The 27403-nt window shown below is 31.8% G+C and overlaps 1 protein-coding gene across 2 annotated transcripts in view; it reads left to right on the forward strand.

The window, feature by feature from the left end:
* Positions 1-24139, forward strand: part of LOC129972352 (putative inorganic phosphate cotransporter) — a 46993-nt gene extending 22854 nt beyond the window's left edge. For both annotated transcript variants that reach the window (XM_056086466.1, XM_056086467.1), the window contains exons 3-10: positions 16-252; positions 6067-6247; positions 9050-9180; positions 11633-11782; positions 15255-15387; positions 16701-16856; positions 18893-18975; positions 21807-24139. In XM_056086466.1, coding sequence (XP_055942441.1) covers positions 16-252; positions 6067-6247; positions 9050-9180; positions 11633-11782; positions 15255-15387; positions 16701-16856; positions 18893-18975; positions 21807-22019 — 1284 coding nt within the window. In that variant the 3' untranslated portion in view covers positions 22020-24139. The remainder of the gene's footprint in view (positions 1-15; positions 253-6066; positions 6248-9049; positions 9181-11632; positions 11783-15254; positions 15388-16700; positions 16857-18892; positions 18976-21806) is intronic.
* Positions 24140-27403: the final 3264 nt, after the last annotated feature.

Genomic DNA, 27403 nt, shown 5'->3' on the forward strand with positions numbered 1-27403 from the left:
GTAATTATTTTTCAGGTTGAAGGTGACTTCCCATGGAATTCACAGCAGCAAGGATTGGTACTTGGAATTGGGTTTCTCGGCTTTTTCTTCGCAACTATTCCGGCCTCAATGCTCATCAAGGCCTTGCAAGCAAAACGAGTGGCACTGTTTGGCAGTATTTTATCCAGTGTTGTGACTATGCTCTGTCCGATAGCATCCGAGCTTCATGTGAATGCTATGATAGTTGCTCAGTTTGTCAGAGGTATTGGGCAAGTAAGAATATATTTTTGCATTATAAAACAAGCCCACTGTGCTCTTTTCCACTTTCTTGAATATCTCCAAAATGGTATATATTTAGTGTTTAGAACTACATACCAAATTTCATTTATTTAATCTTTGCGTTTTTGGATTATAATGTTCCCATATTCACGCATAAATAAACCTGATAGAATATTCTATCCATTGAAAGATTCAGTTCAAAATTAGAGAGAGATCTGCAACTCGAGTGTGAGCTTAGCTTAATTATATTAACCCGTTTTAAAGCAACACTAGGGCTGTTTTGGGACGGACCTCGTCATTTTGAACCGTGGTCAGATGACGAGGACGACACCTGACCTGGCACACCCCTCTCCACACCAAGCCACACCAGCTGGAGGACGTTTGACCAGAACGTTAGCGTGCGCCAGACCCGCTTACACGATGGTTCTTCGGTGGAATCGAGTCTCGAACCTGAAACCCTCCACTTCCGAAGCCGAGACCTTATCACCAGACCAATGCGGCTCAACTCTAGTGTGAAACTCGTGCACTAAAATTCACCCATGAGGAACATGTGTTTTATAAATTATCGCATATGGCACATTCATTCACAAACACGGTAACAGACAATCAAGCAATTGGTTGGATTTCATTCAAATTTTGTTAATAAAAAATCTCCAATTGTGGTACGAAAACCATATATTTATTTACTTTCGTGAATAACAAAACCGAACAAAAGGTGACGTTTTTATATTTTTATTAAATTAAAAACCTGGGTATTTAAACTTGTGTCGATCTTCGGATAAGAATATTTTAGAAGCAAATGTTCTTCAAACATAAATCAACTAAAAATTAAATTAATCAGCGTTAGTCTACCTTCTAGTATGAAAATTAAAATATTGTCTTTTTCACAGATGTATTTTGATAAATTTTATTTAGAAATACAGTAACAGGAATATTGTTGGATAATGTATGTTCATATAGTTTTTATTCGCAATTTAAATGGATTATAAATATTTGAAACCTCTACATCATTTGTGATGGAAGAAAGAGATAATTTATATGCTAGTATGTCTAAAATCACATAACATTTATATTAATAATCACATTTTATATTCATAAATATAAATATTATAAAATTGATAATGAATAATAAAATTGTAGTGAATTCATTACAATACTTTTAATCAAGGAAAACTAAACGCAATTCAAGAACACAAAATTGTCATTTTAGACTCAAGATTCAAAAAGATGTATTTATAATTCAAATCATTAACTTGCAGCTCCGTAAATAACATTTCGATAAACATAATTCTAATCAACTGGTGTGGTTTCCACGAAAGTGTTGCTTTTCCATGTTGCTTTCATACTGTTCAGTAAAATTCTTAACCAACTCCCCCTGCAATAAAATTGACTAACTTGGATAAAGCCACGAATACCTTGCATGGCAGTGGAGAAACAAAGATTTTTGACATGAATCTAGCAATTTTACTGAATCTGTGGTGGGAATATTTATTTAAGATTCTATTTTCCAACCGATTGAAATTAAAATTTAACGCGGAACTAAAATTACAATAGCAAGACGATATGCTAAATCTCAATTATTTAAATCACTGCATTTACTTGCAAACAAAAGTACAGACCGATAGATAGAAGGTCCTGCAAATGGATTATGTTCAAAATTTGATAGAAATCTCTAAACTTGGTTATAAGGTCATATTCCAAAGTTCATGTGATTTGCTGCTGACGTCCTGGCATAGCGGTAGCGCATATTCCCCGTAATCTGGGCGTCCCGGGTTCGAATCCCGGTTCGGAATAGTTGTTCTTCCCCTTGTTCTTTATCTGTGAGGTGTGTGAATGTGTCCCCCTGTAAAAAGAGTTGTGCAAGCGAATGTGTGAGTTTCATCTTCAAATGAGCTGGATGTCTGACTTCTGCACTTAGGTGCTCAGGGGTCTTTACCCTCAAAAGCTACTGCACCCCTTTTTCGTGGGAACGCGGACACACCATTAACTGCTTTGTTCTATGTTTCTGAGCTATGATGCTCCCAGACAAATACGAACAGATATAAAAACTATGTTCTTCAAACTCAGAGTGGTCTGAAACATGCGGATTCGCTGAACTCTCGAGATCCAAACTTTCTACTATTACGATACATTTTCTACATTTCTTATATATGGCTGTTTGCCAAAAAGATTTTGGCTTTTTGCCAAAAATAGCTGTTTGACTCGCAATTTGGCTGTTTGCCAAAAAAAATGCCATCTCCTCATCAAACCTGTTGCATTTTCGATTATCGTTTCTGTAGACAGAAAGGACAGAATAGTCATTGAAGAAGGAAATCTAAAACATAGATTGTTTATAATCTCGGAAATCGAATTTTTTGGTAGTGGCAACATTTCCTTTTTCTATGGATTGCGATTCTAAAATCACAGGATAAACTTAAAGGATATACCAGCATACAGTTACAAGCCACTTTTGCAACATCAAAAGGATTGCAAACGCAAATGTTCACTATAGAGAGTACTAATTTAAACCCTGATAGAACAAATACAATAAGAATAAATCATGAGAGTGCTTATGCATTGCAATAAAAGCTATAAAGAAAGCCCAAACTTCTCTATTTTACCATAAATAATGCCTCTGCATTTAAATCACTCTCATGAAGTTAGAAATTCATTTTAAAGAAGTTTGTTGCACATTCCCTTTTATCTTGAATCAGTATCTCTAAGATGCACTAAAAGATTTTCAAATTTTTTTTCATATCGAATTTTGAAAACAAAGTCACGTTTATGTAAATGAAGACATGCCGTTTCAACTAGTATTAAGCTTAATTATCTTATCCAAAGTATCAAAACACTCAAGATTTTGATTCATTAATAGATAAAAGTGCTTTGCATGCGCATTATCTTATCCAAATTATCAAAACACTCAAGATTTTAATTTACTAATAGATAAACGTGCTTTGCTTGCGCATTGCATTCTAAAACTGTATCGCCACACCGAAACTACAAACATCACCAAAATTTATATCAAAAGATTATCTTTAAACTTTCAAAAACTATTCAACCAGTCATCACTGAGGCATTATCATCAATATGAATATTCATTATTATTTTGCTTTTCACACGTATTTGTATCGGAAGATTAAGAATGCCCTTGAAGGACATTGAAAAAACTATTCTGCAAACCAGGCATTATCATCAGTCCATCAGTGCCACAAAGGCACTTTAGAAAATGGGAATTTGTACTTCAAATCAATTGGTTGAGAAATTTTAATTAATTAAAAATTAACTGTGATTAACTTAAAAATTAACCTGGTTTTTGCAAAATTTTGAAATTTGAAATGTCTGTCGTTTTAATGATGCGCATTTAGTTGTCTAGTGAACTTTTACTGAATTTCGGCAATTTTTAAAAAAATGTTTTTTACACAAATTTTACACTAGATTTTATAGTTAAAATAATACGAAAACTTTTCAACACTTCATCTGTTGTTTAATCCCAATTGTCTCCCATTGTTAAAAGTAAAGGAAGAAAGATTCTTTACATTATCTTTGCCGCTTACATGAAATGAAATTAATTTATTTTAGAAGATAATTGTATCTTGAATTTAAGAATTATGCAAATTTTTAAGAATTTAATGGCATGGTTTTATCATTGAGCAAGATATCATTAGGAATGTGCACAATAAGCATAATAGATGCAAAGCTATTAAAATGATACGTTAAAATTAATGATAATTTGAGGCTTAAAAACAGTTTGTTGTCTGAATCATGGGTATACTGAAATTACTTAAATTGATATATTCGGCTAACCAAGTATCTACAAATAGAACCAATAACCTACAAGGAACCAAGCACTTAGTACTAATTTATAAATAATGGCTTTAACTTTAACAATAAAAATATTAAATGTTTAATATAATATTTGTTTAGATATTATTATAATATTTGTGTAAGCAATATTTGTTTAATAAATTATAAAAATATATTTTAATATTTAAAAATAATCATCTTTAATTTTTCATGAGTTTCATGTTTTATTAATTAACGACATTAGTTTTTTAAAGTACTAAACTATAAAAAAAATTCGGATAAATTTTGAAGTAAATGACTGATTATAATTAAAGGATTTTTTTTTAGATCTCGATTTCTAGAAAAGGACTTGGCTTATGAAATTTCGTTTATATGCTATTTAGACAATGAGGAACTAATTTATAAGTTAAAAAAATAACTTATATTTTTGCCAAAGGGAATAAAAGTGACAATACTGACTGAAATAGGCATGTAAACTACTTAAAGTAATGTTTTATTGACTAAGACTAAGATAGACTAAGATTTAATGACCACTTTAACACAGAACTAAATTTTGAGCAGTAATAATTCATTTTGAACATAGAACTGAATTTTTACACATATGTAATTTATTTATTGACTTTACAGTTCAGAACTTATTTTTAACAACTTTTTTCCTTTTATTTCGCATTTTAGTACACAAAGATGAAATCCTTCGATCTCCAATGAACAAGTTATACCATGGTTAATTATAAAATGACATTATCGATAACAGCGTTATGCACCATATCTCTGTTGATTTGTCTGTTGTTTAGGACTGTACAATCCTTGGAAGCGTGGGTTTTTTTCTTGCTAAATTATCCAAGAGCAAAGGTTGGATAGCCACATATAAATTGAAACAGTTTTAAATACATTTGCAACTAAAAATCCCAAGAATTAAAATACAGACGAACAAAATTCTTGCATAATTCATACTCACACAGTTTTCGCTGTAAAAATAATTATTATTTTTAAAAAATTAATTATAAAAAATATTTTTGTGTTAAAAACATAAAATATAAATCAATCATATAAAGCATTCACTTTATTTTTGATATTTTTTGTCTGCTTTACAACATATATTTAATTTGCAACATCATATTTATCCCTAGCGGCAAAAATTGACACTTCTTTTTTCTTTGTAAATTGATTCCCTATTATCTAATAAATAACATTATGTGAAATTAGGCTTTGCTTTAGCACTTTCCCTGTAGCTGAACTCTAAAAATCATTATTTTAATTATCATTAACCTAAGCATTTTCAATTGATGGATTCGTTCCAAAATTTTATATTTACCTACAGTCTGAGAATGAAGATCAAAGTCCCAATTATATCTATCTAGCTCATTATGTTTATGTGTTATTGTATAAATTTACACAAAATAATTTTTTTTTAAATTTGAAACTCTGGATACTGAGAATGATTATATTTTATTTAAATCATATTGGTGCAATTTTTCAGTGATTGTGTTAGTTTTTTCTTGAAAACAAGGACCAAAGGAAAACTTCAAAAAATATTTAAAATATCTACTTTCTTTGCTTGTAAGATATGCATATTTTTACACATTTCATATCGGAATAATCAAAAATTCTTTTTCTTTATCTGTGTGGCGCTAGCTTCATAAGCCAATTAACAGCCTCGGGACAGAGCTGATCACTTTTGTCTAGTGGTTATGTTACGCGGCTACGGAGCCTAATGTTGCAGGTTCAATCCTCACTCATAACAATTCGCCACACCTGCAAGATATGCTTACTTTTGCACATTTCATATCAGAATGAACAAATATTCTTTCTTTCTTTCGTTACCTGCCAGATATGCGAACTTCTGCATATTTCACATCGGAATAATCCAAAATTCTTTCTGTCCCTCATTACTTGCAAGATATGCATACTTTTGCGCATTTCATATCGGAATAATTAAAAATTATTTCTTTCCTTTCTTTTCTTGAAATACAGTTCGCTTAAGAAACATTGATTGAACCTTCTGTACTTCATTCATTCCAGGGCTTCCTCTTCGTCTCGCTGTTTGTTCTTATGGCTAACTGGTTTCCCAGGAAAGAAAGGGGACTTCTGTCCACCTGTGTCATTTCTGGCTATTCCATAGGCTCGGCCGTCGCATCAGCTGTTACAGGGTACATCTGTGATGTACCAGAACTAGGCTGGGAAGGAAGTTTTTACATAATGGGTAATCACCTTTATGCTTATTTATTTAGAATCAGGACAGTCGAATTGTCATAAAAGAACAGAATTGGCAACAACTACATAATACCTCTCGTATTTTATCTCTTTATTTTAGAAAATATGTTATCATGTTCAATTTTTATAAACAACGAATTTATTTATCAAGAATTCCGATACTTGGTCAATTTGTTTTCAATATTAATACAATAATTGTTTTTAATGTATGTGTTTAAATCTAATTTCAAAGAAATACGATATAATATTCAAGTGGGGGAGAGGTTCAATTAATTTAAAGCTATTTAATTTGCGTTTAGTTTAAATTCAATTTGTTCTAAATTTGATTTACGTTTAATTTCAGCTCTTTAATTTGAATTTAATTCGTCTAAAGCTATTTAATTTGCATGCATAAATTTTAAAATATTTACCTATAAATACCTAAAGTGGTACTGAATTAATGACCAAGTCTTCGACTTGAAAGGTTGCAAGTTTGTAACCAAATTCATCTAAAGTATCCCTCATTGAATTTTATGGTTCAAATCGAATCTCACGGTTCAAAAATATTTACTTATAAGTGCGGTAAAGGATTGACGAGAAAGGCATTTGTTAATTATGATCCATCTTCGATGTTTATCATACCTGAAGTCCACGAATTTAATGTCTCATATATTGTTTTAGAATGTACCTTGAATCTAACAAGACAAACACTTGAGTAAGTAAGTAAATATGTGAATATTATCCTGGTACACGATGACACTCATATAAAGACAAAGTAAAGAATTTTCCAACTTTTTGCTGTTGAAGATAATATGCAATAAGATCAACATTCCTCTGACCACGTAAGCATTAAGAATATTTATTAAGTAAAGGTGTAAAACATTACCTATGAATCAATTATATTTTCTTACCCATATTTTATGTGATCATGTACAAACACCACAAGTATTCTTGTAATAATGGACAATTGTCCTTAAAAGTTTACTTAACAAAACATGTTACTTAAAGTCATATCACTGACTCTCCGACCCGCCCAAAGGCACACGGATAAATAATATTGAATGATCGGAACACTGGCGGGAACTGTGGTTGAGTCCTAAGGGCCATCACCGGTCACGGTACAACCCTTCCCTGAAGAAGTGTGTCCCGTCATCGATGAAAGGAACCAGATCCTCCACCTATTTCTGTACCATCCAGGGTGGTGAGATCCAACCACCATACCGGAAGAATCTCCTCCTCTTTTCGAAGTGCCCCCCGGGGGTTACATGTTACTTAAAGCATAGAAGTGAAAATTCAAATAGAACTGTTAGACTTTACATGATGCTTTGTATTTTATTTTAAACTTAAAGGACTTTTTTTTGCAAAGTGTTACACAAATTAATATATTATTTAATAAAAAAATTACAAGTAACATAATAAATAATTTAAGCATAAATCTATATTGCCGCATTGAAAAGAGGCAGTCGACTCTCCGTGGCCGAATGCCCATAGCACTGATCTGAAAATCAAGAGATTGAAAGTTCGAATACAGCTAGAGACAATGCGACTCACTGTTTGTGTAACTATTTAATTCCTTGATTTTATGCTTCCCTTTATTTCATGTTCCAGAAGATTCTGAACATTTCTTTGGTTTAGTTTACCAAACAAATGTTCTGGACTTTTCTTACTGTCTCTAGAAAAGAATTCTGGAACTTTCCCTGCTAGTATAAAAGCAGAAGATTTGTCAGACACTGTGTTCTCAGTTCAGAGTTGAGTTAATAAATTGGTTTAGCTCTACTTCTTGTGTGTGTGTCACTGCGTTTCACACTAAAGTATCTACGTGACAATATATTACCGGCAAAGTACGAAACGTCGGCATTCTATATAATGCCTAGGCTTATATATAATGTCGGATATTTTCAGGCAGCATATGAAATATGAGAATTATTATATACTTTCTTTAGGCATTGTATATAAGATCTATGCCTCCTATAGAATGACAAATGTTATTTAGGTAAAGTATGAAAAAAGGGGCTCTGATACGGCTATTATATAAATGACGTGCATTCCTCAAAAATACAAATGTTATTCCAAAAAATATTATGAGAGCGCCATTAAAAATAATTTATTTAAAATTCATAAAGAAAGATGAAAGTTATACAAAACAAAATGTATGCCTTTCTTATTAAGGAAAACCAAATTTTCATATTAAAAAAATAAGAAATTAAAATTAATCTACTTGTTGAACATGGCAGATTTGAATGTCATTTTGAATTGCATTTCATTACATTTTTCACTCAAAGATATTTCATGTTTCGGCACTTTTAAGCATACATTTGGGGAAACCTTAACCACTTCTACTGGACCAAGCAATTGCAACCGACCTCACGGGAATTTTGTGGCAGGAATATCTTTAATTCGAAGTACGTTCTTAGGACATAGAATTGTGATCTTGCCTATACTTGTTTCAAAATACCTTCAGAAGTTTCATGCAGGTAGAAACCATTCTCTGTCATACTCATTACAGCTGCCAATATATTGCCCGAATCGCCTCACCCCTGATATTCGGAGCCTAGGTCACGTGATATTCGAAAGGTACCGGAGATGTATTTCATACTTTGCCGGTTTTTCATTTGAACATTCTATAGAATGCCTAGGAAATTGGTGAAAAATGAATCGTTTCATACATTGCCACTCAGTTTCTTAGTTTTAGGCATTATATAAAATGCCGTATTTCATACTTTTCCGAAAACATATATATATATATAGTGAAATGTCAATTTCATTTTACAACTATATATTAATTATAATAATTTTCTGTCCTCTATATAAGGTGGAATCGGAGTCTTTCATGCAGCTCTTGTTATTGTGCTGCTTTATGAAACTCCTCAAAGTCATCCTAAAATTTCTTCAGCCGAGCTGCTGTATTTATCTGCTGATGAAGAAAAGAATGCATCGAATAATGTAAGGAACATTGTAATTTAATTTTGATATTTCTTAAGTTTTATAAATTGAAACAATGAAACAGGACATATTAAGATTACCAGAGATGTAAATCTGTCGTCTTACAATTCGAAGAATATCAATATGATTACTAATCTAAAGAAAATTGATACTGGACTACACTTTTTATGGAGAAATGCAACTTCATGCCAAATCCCATTTACTTATCTCATTATGTTTCTGATTCACATACACAAGGACAGTTAGACAAACACTTTTCCCTTAGACGAATAACGCCAAAAATGCAATACTTATATGAAATTTTGGTGATTAACTATTATCATCAAGGCATTTATCTTGCGTTTTTGAAATACCATGTTTTATAATCACAATTGTAATTACAAAGAGTATTCTTCGAATTAAAAGAAATCTAAAAAATGGAAATTCATCAAAATCTTAGGTTCTAATTTTTTGAAGATCATACTTTCTTTTGGTGCATCTCTGCTGGTATATCAAAATGTCATATGTTACCACAAACAGTAAAACCTATGAAATTTCAATACAGCAGCTGAAACTACTAGCGAAATGCAGCAATATGTGTCAAGATAAAACAATAAACATATTACATACAATCCTTTAATAACAGAAGCAGCTAACTTTTAATATAATATTAAATTATATTAAAAGTAATATAATATTCTGCCAAATTATTGTATGGTAATTTTATCCTGCTGAATTATTATACGATAATTTTATTCTGTGAAATTATTGTACGATAATTTGATAAATAATGATTATATTTTCTAAATGGGAAACAGTTACTAATATTCCGTTATTTATTACAATTTGTTACCATTTTTGCCCTTTCCTTTTGATTCTGTCAATTATCTCTAACAATATTGGCAAACATAATATTTACATAGTATTTTAAGATGCTATTCATAATGTAGATTTGAAATTTTTAGTGATTCAATGTAAGACATTTCATATCGTTTATATAAGCATTTTTAGGAACAAAAGCTGCTTCAGACAAAGATCATTTGCTAATTTAATGCTATCACAATTCTCATTTCACAGTTGCATTCACTCCTTTTCCCATTTTTTTTATATAAATAGATATCATGTGGTGTTGAGTTGACAAAGAAATAGGTATGAAAAATCAATATCAAGGGAATGAACATTCTGCGAAGATTCCTCGAGTTGTTTGGATGGTCGTAATATTATGCTGATTTGCCGAGGAAAGTTTTCTGCGGCATCAGTAAAGATTCTAGGGTTACATGTCTAATTAGATCTTGTCAATTCATTCTAGAAGATTTTCTCAGAATCTAAATAGAAATATTCAAGTTTTATACCTGTTTAACACTGTTTTATTATTCATTCTAATATTTTTTCCTTCTACATGGATAGAGGTTCTTGAGCTGAGTAGCTAGTCGAATTGCCAGGCTAATTCTCTCGGAAATGTTATCCTGCAGCATGGGTAGAAATGCAGGGCTGGTTGTCTTGCTATAGTGATCCTTTTTGGACATTTTCGTGTGCAAAGACTCGACTTTCATAGCAGGTGACTTTATCGTGTTGATTGTTTCCTTCTAACAGATTTTCATGCAGACGGCTGTTGTACGTCTGTGATATCTTTTATAGCATGAATAAAATTATTCGGCCTTATGGTTGGTTATACGGTATTTTCTATCCATTCAGGAGAATTTTCGAGTAGCAAGGGTAAAGATATTATCCTGCCTTGTGGCTGGTTATACAGTATTTCTCGTCCATTCTGGGAAATTTTCGAGTAGCAAAGGTAAAGATATTATCCTGCCTTATGGCTGGTATACAGTATTTTTCATCCATTCTGGGAGATTTTCGAGCAGCAAAGATAAAGATTTTCAGACTGAAAGATCTTCCGCGCTATTATTTTCTGTAGTGCACTTCCATTCACTGTCTTCTTATGAAACGTTTACTTATAACAAGGCTAGAAATTATCAGAATATATAATATATTACCTCATCATACTGATATTACTATTTAAACATTCGCAACTATCAATAGCATAAATATATGATCTGGCACCGCTTATCAAATGTGTCTTGAAACAATTCTTCCGCCTCTGCTAAATTTATCTCCTTTTCATAATCATATTCATAAAAGTGTAAAACTGCATGAAGATACTTTTTGCATCTTTTTTTAAAAGAAAACTATTCATTCCAACTCTATTTTTACTTATTGTTAGAAATAAGCCCAACTGAAAGTATATTCTAAAAACAATTGTACAAATATAGATCCAAACTTTGTTGTTTATTATTAAATCTCTTTTTGATATTGTATATTTTCAATATCCTTCATTGATATTTCACTCAACAAATAAAAAAATATATAGTTTGAAAAACTCATTGATTTTACTTTCAAACATGAAATTATACATGATCAAAAATGCCCCCATATTTCAAATTAAATTTCTAAATTATATTTTTGCTCCTTTCAGGTTCCAAAAACTCCATGGCTTAAGATTCTCTCTTCAATTCCTTTCTATGCGTTATTGATTGGTCTTCTTGGTCAGTACTGGTGCTTTTCATATTTCTGGACTGTTCACTCCACATTTTTGGGCACAATACAGCATTTTCCGATAACTGAGGTAAGAACAAAAATAAGAATTCCATTTCATATTTTTATCATTATTTAATCGGCTAAAAATTTAAACTCTTGTATTGTGATTACTTTCTTTATTTATATTTACATAACTAGTAAGCAATATTTTTATTAAATTTTACATCAATATATAATGTAGTTCAAGAAAAGCATGATCATTTCGGTACTTACGTATTAACGCCACCGTAGCTACAGATTTGGCGGTTTTTAACAACAGGATTGCTCTTTATTGGCGCATTAGCGCAAAAACTGCCGAATTTGTAGCTGCGGTGGCGTTAATGCGTAACAGGATTGCTTCTTCATTGGCGCATTAGCGTAAAAACTGCCAAATCTGTAGCTGCGGTGGCGTTAATACGTAACAGAATTGTTTCTTCATTGGCGCATTAGCGCAAAAACCGCCAAATCTGTAGCTGCGGTGGCGTTAATACGTAAGTACCATCATTTCTACTGAAATATTTTATTTGAGTTACACGAGTTCATTAAATGATTAACTCAGTAGAATTTCAAAAACATGGCCACAATCTACTTAATTCAACACATAATTGTGCCACCAAGTATTAGTGACTTGTACGCTTGATGAGGCAATAATTCAAGTGCAATTTTATATGTTATAATGAAATTTCACGATCATATGTGGCATAGCCTATGGTTAAGTTCAACCCACTCTCTTGGAAAAGGATTGCAAGCAAATTAACATTGTTATATTAACTTTCGAGCTATTATATCAGAATTTTATGATCATGTGTGATGTCATCTGTTAGTACGTAAACCACCCTCTCTTGGAAAAGTATTGTAATTTACCTGAATTCACAATTTTGTGTTAGATTTGCTGCAACTCTAAGGAACTAATCTCGGAAACTTTTAAGATATACCTATGTACAATGAAAGAATGGTATATTATTTCTATTGACAAATGCCCAATAACTTTGTTAAGATATTTACGTGATACTGGCTGGCATCCAGAAAGTCGTACAACATTGTAGAGATATCGTACAATATCTTGTACTAATAAAGATAGTACCACCTCACCCAAAATATTTCTGTCTTAAGTTTCTGGCCTCAAATTATTCAAAATCTGAAATACTGTCTATGAAAAGTGAATCTAACTAATGTATACTTTTTTGGGATACGGTTATATAAAATAAAATTAAATTAAAGAAAACTCTTCAATGACGTAGGGAAAGACAGGGCAAAAACAAATAGAAGGATTAAAAGTTTAATAATGGTAACCATAAAATTATCTTCGACTCGATGATGATATTAGCTTGGAAAATTTTACAATCCTTAGATGTAGTCGCTAATGTAGTGTACAATTTGTTCCCAATGATATGGAAGTCACAAAATTTCTGAAGCAGTGACAGCTTTGTTGATGCTCGGATGGAATGTATATCGCTTTGTGTGAAAATGGGAGAATTTATGAAGCAGTACTAGTATCATGTTTTGGTGGTTCAACTGGAGTGCTTATTGATTTATGTAAAAATCATAGATTCCAGCTATATGGAATAAAATTCATATAGCTAGAATAGAATTTTCAAGTGCTGTGGAAGTTTTAGAACTTCTGAAGCAATACCAGTTTTGTTGATGTTCGGATGGAATACATACCGCTTTGTGTGAAAGTCGGAAAATTTCTGAAGCAGTACTAGCTGTTCTGGTGGTTCGAATAGAGTGCTTATCGATTTATGTAAAAATCGTAGATTCGAGCGATATGGAATAAAATTATATTGCTAGAATAGAATTCAAGTGCTCTGGAAGTTTTAGAACTTCTGAAGCTATACCAGTTTTGTTGATGTTCGGATGGAATGCATATCGATTTATGTGAAAGTTCTAAAATTTCTGAAGCAGTACTAGCTGTTTTGGTGGTTCGAATGCAGTGCTTATTGATTTATGTAAAAATCATAGATTCGAGCGATATGGAATAAAATTACATTGCTAGAATAGAATTCAAGTGCTCTGGAAGTTTTAGAATTTCTGAAGCAGTACCAGTTCTGTTGATGTTCGGATGGAATGCATATCGCTTTGTGTTAAAGTCGGAAAATTTCTGAAGTACCATTTGTTTTGGTGGTACGAATGGAGTGCTTATTGGTGTATGTAAAAATCATAGAATTCCAGCAATATGGAATAAAATTCATATCGCTAGAATAAGATTCACGTACTGTGGAAGTTGTAGAATTTCTACAACTGTTGGTGTTTCTGACGGAAAAATTATAGTTTTCAAAATTTCTGTAATTGTTTGGAAATAATAGCTCTGAAATGTTTTATTCTTTTTTCAAACCAAATCATAATCATAGGTTTGAAATCCCTGTAAATTAACACTTACCCTCAAAGAGCAAAAGAAATCAGCCACAAGTTGTTATTGAACTCTTCCAGATTTTTAAGTAAAGGATTTCTCCATCTGAATCATCAACTGAATATCTGCTGTTTCAGATATCCTACAACAACCATGTTGCTGGAAATAAATAGCTAACAATGTTGGTGAAAATGTTGTGAATCTTTGAAATGGTGAATCTTTGAAACTTCATTCCTCGTAGATGTGCCAGATATTAATCTTTGATGCAGAGGCCCAAAATATACAGCAATATACTTCATTTCACTTTATAATACCAAATTATATAATAAGGAGAATAAGAAAACAATGTTTGTTACATCATTGCAATGTTATAATAACGGGATCACTATAATAAATAATTATGGTTTTTAAACTCTAACAAAAATATCTTTTGTCTCAAATACCTGATAGGATAATTTTTGTTCAAACTATCTTATCAAATCTTTGAAAGGATTATTTTTGATAAGATAGCTTTAGTAAGAGTTATTTTATCAGATTATTAAGTATAATTTGATATTTTATTAGATATTATCATTCATTATATACCTTATTTGTTAAAATGAATTTAGTTTGGAATCAATATCATTATTTTTGAGTAAAAATCAGCTCATTTTTGTATACGTAAATACTTCTAAAAACAGCATTATTATTTCATATTCAATCCAAAGAGAATTACTTTGTATTAAAAATACAGTTTATTCTCTCCGTCGTTCTTTAATTTTCTGATTTTGATAAAACCTCCGATCGAATTCAAATACTTTCAATAGACAAGACATTTTCTCTTTGAAATCCGCAGAAGGATTTTAAAATTTATTTCAAGCAGAAAAAATATCAGTGACCCAGTAATCAGTATCAGTGATCAGTGAGCCATTTATTATAAATCCCAGTTAGGGATTTATAATAAATGGCTTCCAAATTGCCAACATTTCACTAATTTACTTTCCGTTTTTAAAATTTCTTATTTTTTTAGTGCTCTTCTATAAAGACTTTAAACAGATTTTGAAATATGTGACAATTTTTTAATTTATACAATTAATTTTGAAATCCGTTCAGTTTTTAGCGACTTTTGTATTCTGTATGCATATTCTAATAATTAGATATCAGATTAAAAACGACTTTTTAACCCCCTCAGAATGGAGTTTGGTCCTGTCTTCCATTTCTCATGAAAGCATGTGGAGAATACTCTAGCAGTTCGATTTCCAACTGGCTTCTGATGAAAAAATACGTAACTGTTAACGTTTTGCGTAGAACTTGCAATTCAATCGGTAAGTTGGTTTTTGTGCAAAGGGTTATGATTTATATAAAGTGCTTTAAAAATTACAACTGATTTTTTTTTTACTATCCCAGATTTAGACATGTTTATCATTATTTATGATACTCGAAATATACCACATTTAATTGTAATTAATAGTAGAGGAAACAAAAAAAAATTCTCTTCGTAAATTTCATATTTGTGGAAATGGAATTTCGAAATTTGTCTTCATTCACTTCCAAATGTGCTATGCATATAAAATTTTCATAAAGGGCGAGCAATTACTGATGGAGGATTGGCATGTGGCAGAAAGCGCAACGTTTTTGGTGGCCTTAACACTAAGATAAGACCATATAAACATAGGAATGAGTATTATGGTTGTGTTTCGTAGTATTATAACGAGAATCGAGAATACATTTTAAACCTCTTAGCGTTGACTATTGTTTTCAAATTTTAATATAGACCTATAGCTCTTGCGTCAAGACACTATACCAAATTTCATCAATCTAGTTCTCTGGGATTTCAACTAGCATATTCACACTTTTTTGTGTAACTTAACAGTAAGATAAAACGCAGTATAATATTAGATAGTTTTATGATAAGTTTCAAAGTGGATAAAGAAAATCGCGAGTGTATTTTATAGTTATATCTATGCATATCTATTATAAACTTATCTATACAATAGATATAAAGTTTATAATATATCTATATATAAAGTTTAATGCATACGTACAGTTCTTATGTCATGACAACAAACCAAATTTCATTTATCTATATCTCTGGAATTTCAATTAGCGGATTCATACACACAAATGAATAGAGTGACAGATTTAGCTCCTTTTTTTAGGACTAAAATTCAAGACTGATCCACAATTGTGAAACACCATATACAAGGAGTCCATATTAAACCATATAACAAATTTCATTCACTTAGTTTGTTTCCGTTTCAAGCTATCATGTTCTCAGGCAGAAAAATACGATTCCAAAAATGGATGGTCTGACTAAGAGAGATCTAAAACAAATAGATTCACTAAAATCTCGAGATTGGATAGTTTTTATGTTAGTATTCTTTTTGCTTGCTTCTTATTTTCTTTCTGGTAAACGAAAAATTAAATAAGGTGGTAACGGTGAATATTATATGATATTTAATATAAATGAGTAAAAATTTATTTCCTTTCTTTAATAATTTCATATTTTATAATTTTTAAATTCATAAAAAAAAATATGAAAGTATGTGTATTTTGCCATCTTGAAATTACTTACAAATCCTTGCAAATATAATAATTTATATAATTTTTTTAAATAATTATGCCTACTATTTTACAGGATGCATTGGCTTTTCGGCTGCTGTTTTGGGAACCTATTATTCAGGCTGCAATGGTTCCATGAGTGCAGTGACAGCTGCAGTATCCATGTTTTTCACAGGTGTTGCAACGGCTGGTGCCATGATTACCTGCATAGATATGGCTCCGAGATTCGCTGGTGAGTCAATTTTCATTTATTATGAAATATTTAAATTTACTTTTTGTCTCAAAATAGCATATTTTAAAATGAGTTTACAAGTTAGATTCATAGTTAAATTTATTATAAGTATACTAGCAAGTGAATGCAATAGAAAATGCTCATTTTTAATGTAGTTTCAATAACAAAATATGACAGGAGCATCAGGAGTGTTTTATTCTCCGCTTTATCAGATATGCATTTACACAATTCTGCAAGTTTTATGTTTAACTACGTAGAATTGTGAAAAGATGCATTTGTTGAGGCTTGAACTTATACAAAAATATAACAGTGAATATTAATTGTTATATTATCTTCAAATATTATAACAGTTAATATAATTTTATTTATTTATTTATTTACTCTGTTTTTGTTTTTTGTGGTTTTTGAAATGAACAAAGGAACGATATTCTGTTTTGTTGTTCAAAAAGAAATAAACTGCGTATGGTTATTAAGAACAGTAATAAAGAGTATTTTGAAGTAAAATGTGGATTAAAATTATTTAAAGTAACGGAATTCTAATTATTAATACTGATTTGGAGTCAGGACTAATATTTCTATTATATATTTTGAATCTCTTCCATTTGTTCCTTTATGTCTAAATTTGAAACAAACCACCAATTTGATATCAAATCCACATAAAGAATTTTATTTATCTCAATTGCTGTATTGTGTTATTGGGATCACATATTTACTATAGCATATTGAATGACAGCTGAAATCTTTTTTCTCATTAAATTAATTGTTTGCAGTTCATAGGTTATGGATTCTTCCTATTCAACAATTTGAAAATGTAAAAAATCATAAATCCAACGGCGGAGTATTCGTTGGTTATATGTCTGGCCAGGGTCCTTTCCAATATTAACACTTTCAACGCTACCGACGAGATATCTCGTCTTTCAGATTCTTCCAATTACAGGTTTCTGTGGGCTAAAATTTGTTTCTTATGCCAGTTTAGATTGTGCAGTGTTAGTATAGTAGTTTAGTAATTTAGATTTAGTAGTATATTTAGGTAATTAGTATTAGATTAGTAGTAGATTTAGTAGTTTAGATTGCATATTAGTATTAGATTGCGTTGAAAGTGTTAATCTAAAGTTTTCACGTCCATTCATAGTTAGTTAGAAAGAAAACCTTTTAAAATTTTCGCAAACACATCCAGTGCATAACCAACCGCATGTGATTATTTGATTGCCAGTGTACATCTGTCCATGTAAACCGCATCTGATATGCATTTGCAACGGCAATTAACAGGTTTTTGCTACTTGTGAGGTAGCATTGAACAAATATATTTTAACCTGAACAAACTGTGGCGAATTGGGATGCGCGAGGATAGAACTTGGGACCTTGTGGTTCGCAGCCGAGTAACATGACTACAATACCAAAACAATTGTTCGTGCAGCGTAATTGTTAACTGGCTTATAGGTGGTGAGATGAACGATATGGCTGCTGAGTGGTGATGTATTATGCTGTTGATTCTAATGCGCCTATACCCAGTCGAGCGCCAAGCGTTATGGCGAGCGTGTGTGGGTGAATGGTTGCTGTTGCGTCAAGTGAGTCTGACAGCTTTGTGTTGCTGTGGGTAGATGGCGCCACAACAGCTGTACTAAGGTTGAAGGTTCATCGTCCGAGGTCACCAATGTTAGTTATGAGCGAGGATAGAACCTGGGACCTTGTGGTTCGCAGGCCAGTAACATGGCCACAATACAAAAGCAATTGCTTTTGTATTGTGGTCATGTTACTGGGCTGCAAACCACAAGGTCCCAAGTTGCTTTTGTATTGTGGTCATGTTACTGGGCTGCGATCCACAAGGTCCCAAGTTCTATCCTCGCGCATCACAATCCGCCACAAGATAAATAAACGGAAGTTTATTCATTGATTGTTTAATGCAAAATTAAACATACATCTAGAGTTTCTATATTAACATCAGCGTCTAAAATTCACTTATTAATCTTGTTGCATTATCGAATCATTAATTTATTTATTAAATGATTTTTATAACTATTATTGCCACTTTACAGGTTCTTTATCTGCATTTCTAAATGGTGCTGGATGCTGGGTTTCATTCCTTCTCCCCATAATTGTAGGATTAATAACAAGAAATGTAAGTAAAATAACAATTTTTTTTTAGTCCTGAGCCTCTTATGATAGAGACGCAAAAATGGTTTAGAAAAATACAGTGATTATGAAATCACTGTATTCATTGAGCACTTACATGCTCTTCAACTCTACTTCCATAAATATAATCCAAAAATAATGTCTTTTCATTCAAATAATCTAAGTATTATTTTAAGAATTTTTTTTAATCTTAAATTAGTCTAGATACTTTAAGATTTTCCAATAACTGACGTAAAAAACGTCATGACGTCTAGAGTCATCATTTTTACTTGAAAATTTTTCAGCCCTCCAAATATACATAAGGATTTATAATATTCTTCAAAGAAGCTACACGTAGATAGAACGTACGCACGAGGGGGGAAAATTTAATTGGGACTCTAATTAAATATAAGAAAAAATTAATTTAATTTAATGCAGTTAGTTGGATATTTAAATAAATAAATTAAAGGGATTTTCCTCAATATTTTTTATAAGTGTTGAAGAATTTGTTCTACACGTAGATAGAACGTACGCACGAGGGGGGAAAATTTAATTGGGACTCTAATTAAATATAAGAAAAAATTAATTTAATTTAATGCAGTTAGTTGGATGTTTAAATAAATAAATTAAAGGGATTTTCCTCAATATTTTTTATAAGTGTTGAAGAATTTGTTCTAAAGTTGGTTGTCAGACTTTTCCCTATTCCAAAATTCAGATATACGAATCCTTATCTAGTATCATGGTCTATAGTTTCAGAATTTCTGAATCAATAATTTATTTTTTTTCTACCTTAGAAAAAAAAATTATCTCACTGAATGAAAAAAAATTAGACCCTGACTTCGTAAAAACAATGAGCTTTCGAAACATTAACTTCAAATAAATGATATAACATATAATAAAACCGCTTTTATTAAAACATATTTTCTGAGAGAAATTTAAAAGATTTTATTAATAAGTTTCGCTTTTGTACTTACAAACAACGATCACCATGGTTCAATAAACATATTTATTATAGTATTGGAGCTATGATTTAGTTACTGCAGTCGGGCTGACTATTGACATTTGTTCTGATTTTTCTCTAAGCGGAACATAAATATGAATCTCGAGAAGAATATAGTCAAATGTATTAGAATAGATCCCATGTTAGCTTCAGATTATCCGGGATCACAAAAATTTAACATAATCCTTTATTAACTAATAAAATCCATGAAATATTTTATCCTAATAGTATGACTAAATATGTCAGTCCAATTAAAAGTAGAAGGACTGTAGCGGATTGATATGATCGAGGATAAAGCCTGGGACCTTGTGGTTTGCAGCCCCGTAACATGACCACAATACAAAAGCAATTGCTCGGGTAGCATAGCTGTTAACCGGCTTATAAGCTTTCACCACAGACTCTCCCTCCAGTGAGTCGAACAATATGGCTGTTGAGTGGTGATATATTAGCTGTTAATTCTAATGCGCCTGTACAACTGTGAGTAGCGCCAAGCGTTATGGCGAGCGTGTGTGGGTGAGTGGTTGCTGACGCTGTTGCTGCGTCAAGTGAGTCTTTGCTGTGGGTAAATGGCGCCACAACAGCTGTAAGAAGGTTGAAGGTTCATCGTCCGAGGTCACCAATGTGGCGTATTGGGATGAGCGAGGATAGAACCTGAGACCTTGTGGTTTGCAGCTCAGTAACATGACCATAATACAGAAGCAATTCCTCCTGTAGTAAGGCTGTTAACTGTCTTATAAGCTTTCACCACAGGAACATCACATTATTAAGTACCTCATGCAAATATTTTTATATTCGCTTTTAAAAACGCATTTAAAAAATAATATTGACCATTTTTGCTTTATGGCCGGGAATTAATTAATTTAAAAAAGGAGGTATTCTACGAAACGGAAATATATCTTAATCTGAGGGTATTATATGAGATTCAAACATACTTTTGTTGAAATCTCTATGTAGTTTGTTACTATTTATAAGACCTAAACTATTGTAATATTATATTTTCATATTAAAATCAATCAAATAACAACTTTTTATTATCATATGAGAACATGATGTTTTGGTTTGAAGTATTTGAAGCCTCAAAAACTTCATGAACACGGGCAAAAAACTGACGATTTATCGCTTTTGAGGCATCAATTTTTCGCTTTTAGGGTTATTAGAAAATGATATAGAAGAGTGTCACATTTGACAACTCTAAAAAGTTACAACTTGGCGCGAATGTCCGTCACATACCCGATTCTCCTGTCTGGTCAATAAAGAGCAGGATCGTAATAAATTATCACCCGAAGAAGCATAGAGAAGAAAATGGGAATGAAAATGAAACAGCAAGGAGAGATAGCTCAAAAGATTTTGAGATGGAAAAAAAAAAAAATTGTTTTCTAAATATCGACACATTCGTAATCTGATAGTCATGTGATTATTTCAAATAGGTTAAAATTGGTTTTTCCGGCCTAGCTTCGAGAAAAAAAATTCAAAACTCGATTGATTTTGAGACGATAAAAAATCATTGCTTTTCTAATTTTGGTGATTGCAATATATGAGTCTTGTGGGAATAAGAGTTTTTTCTATCCGATTGATATCACGTGATGTAAAGAAAATGATGTTCTCACGAGATAATTTGAAATTTGCAATAGCAGATTTCAATTTTATTTCATTTTAATTATGATATTATTACGCAGAGCAATGAAATTGTTGCGCTTATATCTTTATACCTTAAAATAAATCCATGAGAATTTCCACCGTATTTGCAGAGAAAAATGTTTGTGCTTGGTGCCCTTAGTGGACGTCCCGGCAATAAGAATTTATTTAGACACTGATGCATATTCTTCTTTTACTTTCAGAAACTTCTCACAGAATGGCACACTGTATTCTTCATCTCCATATCCTTTGTAATGCTCAGCGGCGTTATTTTTGCCATATTTGGATCTGCAGAAGTTCAGCCATGGAATTTCGTCGAAGAAGACGTCAAAAAAGATATAAATTCATTAGAACTAAACAAAGAAAGAGAAACCTCTCCTCAATCTACAGGTGGTTTACCGAACAACCATAGGTGATCTGAACTCTTCTTGAAATTAGATTTCAATTTTTTAATTCTGGTAACTGCTTACTACAGTAGAATCAAGTGCTGTAGAAATTTCTTATCAGGAATTTCGTAGGAAACTACTGGGCACTATGACATAGTTTGCAAAAACTCACTATCGCTTGAGCATTTCTTTGATCAATGATTCTTTTTGAATGCTAGAAATATCTATGACTAAATCTCGTAGTTTATGGGCATGAATTGAAAGAATGAAGAAAAGAAATGAAATTTCATTCACAAAATAGATTGAAAAAGTTCTAAAAATTGTGCGCTTATTTCATATAAGAAAATCATTTTTCTTCTTTTTAAAATCTAGAAAACAAAATAGTTTATTGTTTAATCTGTTTTTTCGTTATTTTGTATTTAATTACAAAGAACTGTGGGAAATTTTTTGGCTTAGACTTGATTGATAGAGAAGAATCAAGTAAAAAAATCCATAGGGAAAATCGTAAATATAGTTTTATACACATACCTGAGATTTTAGAATGCAAACTTCGACATCTATGAATTCACTCAAAATTCACACTCTCGTCGCTTAATTCATAAACCAATGATTTGATGAGATTCTGGACAACTGTCTTTTCAATTCAGGCTCAAACGCAACTTTGAAGTAGATAACATTGAAGGCTAGCGTAGACATATTGCTAGAAGCTTCCACAGATGATACCGCTAAACTCAATGAGAAGTAGTCAAAATTTACCTATTTGATACCAAATCTACGCTAACTATATTAGACTCTTGTTTGAACCAACTTTGGAAAAGATGTAGAAATAACAAAAAACGCTTCGTAAGTGTTGCTGAACATGGAACTTTGGTTGGTTCTCTTGTGGATTGAATTAGCATTTTTCTAATTCTATTCTGATAGTAGCATGCACATCATATCGTCCCGAAAATTCGGACTATCCTCTATGGATGAATTGTTAATTTGCAGTCTCTAACCATCGCTGCATTTTCAATATAATAAATTTCTGATTTAGGCATTCACCAAATCCATTTGGCTATAGATTCTAGATGCCAAAATCATAAAATCATCGAATTCTCTGTCCTATTTATTAATAATTTTCAGCATGATTACCAATTTTTTTTGCTTAAATATTGCTACGTTAGCATACTTTTGTGACTTGATTTGGGTGATAAATAAAATATTTAGGTGAAAACAGAACAAAAGAAAGAAACTAGTACCAGCAGCCAGGTTGAAAATTGTATGTTATAAAAATTGAAATGTACAGAACTCAACGATGATGAAATCAAGTCAATTAAGGAAGCTTAATATAGGGCATAGGGGTCAAGCGTAAAACATTATTAATACGCTAAAATATTTTAGATAAAATTCGGAAATTTTTCGTTTAGTGATTCATTCAAAATACTAAAACTTCCAAATTTTTAGAAAGCAAAATTAAGAATTCTCAAAGAAAAATTTTTTTAATCCAATTATTTTCGTTCATTTTTAATATGTTGCCAGACAAAGCGATGACCAAGCACTTTTGGCAGCCATTCTTTAAAAATAAGTGCTAACTTATACATAGATTTTGGGAATAAAAATTAAAATCTGCTGTTTTCAAAGCACCCTCGTGACAGAACAAACAAAACAGTGAACTTGAAATTCCATTTGAAGACACATTGACATCTTCTTATGGAATTCTGAAATGATGAATAATTACCTTTGGGGAGAAGTAGAACTGCTGTATTAGATGTTCTCATGACTTTTTTGTAAGCAAAATGAAAACTAGAAACAGAATCTATTTTTCCAGTACAGTCGCTAAGGATATGACAATGTCAAAGTCGATCACAGTATTATACTGTTAATTTCTTGAAAACCACTGATAATTTTCAAAATAAAAGTTAAAAAAAATTAAAGTACAAATTAAGTTATTCATTTATTTATTTATTTAATATTTTCATCAATTTATTTCAAAAGATGCGATTTTTCTTTTTTCTGTATTACATGCAATAAGAATTTTTGTATCACTTAGTAAAGAGGAATGGGCAAATGTTGCATAAGATTGCCTACATTTGCATAATGATACCTGACGATTGCACATAATTGTATAAATATTGTATATTGTTAAATGTAATAAAATTTTTATTTGTTCACATTTGTCGTTTTATTGATCTTCCATTTTACCGTAATTAATCTAAATAATTAACAAATTATTAAATTAAAAGCGATAAAATTTTCAGGCATTCAATTCGTTTAAACTTAACTAAAATATTGGTAAAAAGTTTTAAACTGTTCGCAATTAATTTCAAGATTATCTGTTTAGTTTCAAAACAATAAAAAGAAATGATAAATAAAAAACAATGCATATTCTTTGGCAACAATTTTAAGAGTAACGATACAAAATAATTATATCTGTTGTTGTTTCTTATCACACTTGTGATAGACAAGACATCTGACGAAATCAGCCATTTTAGCCGAGAGAGCTTCTCTTGTTTTCAGTAGCGCCATCTAGGGCCAAAAGTACGTCTTAGCTACTCATGCGCCACAACCCTTTTAACGGGGTGTACCTCATTATTGCATTTCATTCACATGAAGATGAAGCACACACACACACATTCGCTTGCACAGCCCCTTCTTACAAGGAGGTGGGGGGGGGGGCTCTTTCACATATCTCACAGATAGAGCACAGAGGAAGAACAATCACGCCCGAGGCAGGACTCGAACCTAGGACGCATAGATCACGGGAAAGACGCACTACCCCTATCCCAGGGAGCCGGCAAAATTAAATCTTCAGTTTTCATAAAACTTAAAATCATTGTAGAAATTATCTATGCGGAATTCGTAGAATATATAATTTTGAATTAAAGATCATATGATAATCGATTGAATCTAATCTTAATGAGGATCAGTGTGTGTGTGTGTGTGTGTGTGTGTGTGTGTGTGTGTGTGTGTGTGTGTGTGTGTGTGTGTGTGTGTGTGTGTGTGTGTGTGTGTGTGTGTGTGTGTGTGTGTGTGTGTGTGTGTGTGTGTGTGTGTTGGCACTATACAGAACAAACTGACCTAAAGCTATCAAACTCAGCACATACATATATATGAACTTCGGGCGTTTTCCAGCGATAACTTCTGAAAATATTTCAGTACAGAAAAGATTTAATAATACCAACTTTAAAAAATATAAATTAAATTTCTATTTTTAATCATTTTAAAAAAAATATTTTAAGCATATTCTCTACCAATTTATTATATAAAAAAAAAATTAACCAGCATGAACACGTTACGCGTGCGTGGGAAAAAAATCAGCTTTTATCAACGTTTTGCCATCACAGTTGATAAAAGCTCAAATTAAAAAATTAAGTTAACTCTTACTGCAAACTAAACCTTAAAAAAATGTAAATTTTATCATGCGTCTGTAAGAAATGAAATAAATATGAAACAGGATAGACATTTATTTAAATATATGCATATAGATATATATTTTTTCGCAATAACTTCTAAAAATATTGCCACACAAAAATAAATTTTGCATCATTTCAAATAATATCATTAAAAAAAAAAATTTTTTTTTCGATAATATTAATTTAATACTCATGCAAAATTTTCCTGAGATTTGGAATTTTTTAAAAAAATATTTTCTTGTCTGGTTTTTAACATTATATTTCATTGTTGCTCTGAAGTTCTAACTGTTTTCATTGTTTCATCAACAGTCTGATAGCACGAATTATTTACCATTGTTGAAAAAAAAACCCGGGGGGATGCACCTCGAAATGAGGATGAGATGCTTCCGGCATGGTGGTTGGATCTCGCCACCCTGGAGGGTACACTAATAGGTGGGACATCTGACTCCTCCCATCGATGATGGGACGTGCTTCCTTCGGGGAGGGTTGTACCGTGGCCTTAGGACTCAACCACAGTTCCCGCCAATATTGCTGTTGCGGCGGTCCGGTCATTCAGTTTTATGGTTTAAATCCGTGTGCCTTCGTGGCGGGTCGGAGAGTTAGATGGTTGACTTACCATTGTTGAAAGCCAAAAAACAAAATTTCTATTTAATATTTGTAAAGTTCACGTTATGTATAAGCAAATTGATGTTACAATATCTCGAAATTTAGAAGATCGATGGACCTGATATCTACGTTTTTAATGGCGCTATGATGTCATGGGACTGATATCTTTTAGAAAGACTCATGTAATCAAATAATCATGATAATCAAAGCATATGTAAGAGACTAAAATGATATTGCTTTAATGTCTGCCGGTTTGGCAAAATCATGGACATGAAGTTACATCTAAGCGATTTGATTGAAATTAGATGTAACTAACGATCTCTGCGCATCAGTTAGTAGTCAAAGGCGACTACTCTGCAATGAAAGCGTAGACAACTTCCTCCATATAGCGCTGTTACGTTACTGTTATTGAAATCAAAGTGGGATTTTTTTTTTTTTTTTTTTTTTCGTATACGAATTAAAGAGAAAGAATTATAAGTGTAAAAAATTCGAACTCAAAATTTTGACGAATCTCAGCATTTCAGATTTTTCCGAGCTCGAAAAACACATTTTTGATATTATGCCTGTGTATCTGTCTCTCTGTGAACTCGATAACTCAAAAACGCTTTCAGTAAGACAGATAAAACTTGGATTGTGGGCTTTAGATCATATTTGTAGATTTTCATCAAACGAATCATGTTTCAACGAAATCCATTCTTGGGTAATCAGTTTGTCTGGCTATACGAATACCAGAGATTCCGGTAACTACAAAAGGTAAATAGCTAGGTAGATGAAATTTGGTACCCAAGTCTAGTTTCTAAAATAGAGCTTCTTTTCCAATTTTGAACTAAATCTATCAAAGGGATGACCCTCCATCGGCTTGTACTTTGACATGTATGTAAACGCAATGATTTAAATGGAGGAATTTGTTAGTTATTTTTTTATTACAACTATCATTCCTTGTTAAATTTATTTCAATCGATTGGAAATAACACCTCCAAAATACATAATCATATGATAGACGCAGTAAAAATACTATATTCACGTCAAATATCTATACTTCGTTACTATTGTTTACAATAGCATACAAGTCAGCACGGCCTTAGCCAAGATCCAAAATTTTCTTGCAAATGGAGTGGAATAAGATCTTCACTGGAGAGTACGCGAGAAAGTTTCGGGGAACCCACTTGCGTTGGTTAAAAATAGAAACAAAAGGGAAATTGAGAATTAAATATCAAATTAAAAATTATGGGTACTCTATTAGCACAAAATGACCAACTACATTGTTGTGATATCTTCCAGATACTGGCCGATATTCAGAATATCGAGCAACATCGTGGAAATATCGTACAATATCTTGTGCTAATAAGATAGAGAATAATAACACTGTTGGTATTTAAATAGTGCGATTGTCTTGCACTTCTTATTACTAAACTT

Source organism: Argiope bruennichi, chromosome 6 (genome assembly GCF_947563725.1).
Source record: "Argiope bruennichi chromosome 6, qqArgBrue1.1, whole genome shotgun sequence".
NCBI lineage: Eukaryota > Metazoa > Arthropoda > Arachnida > Araneae > Araneidae > Argiope > Argiope bruennichi.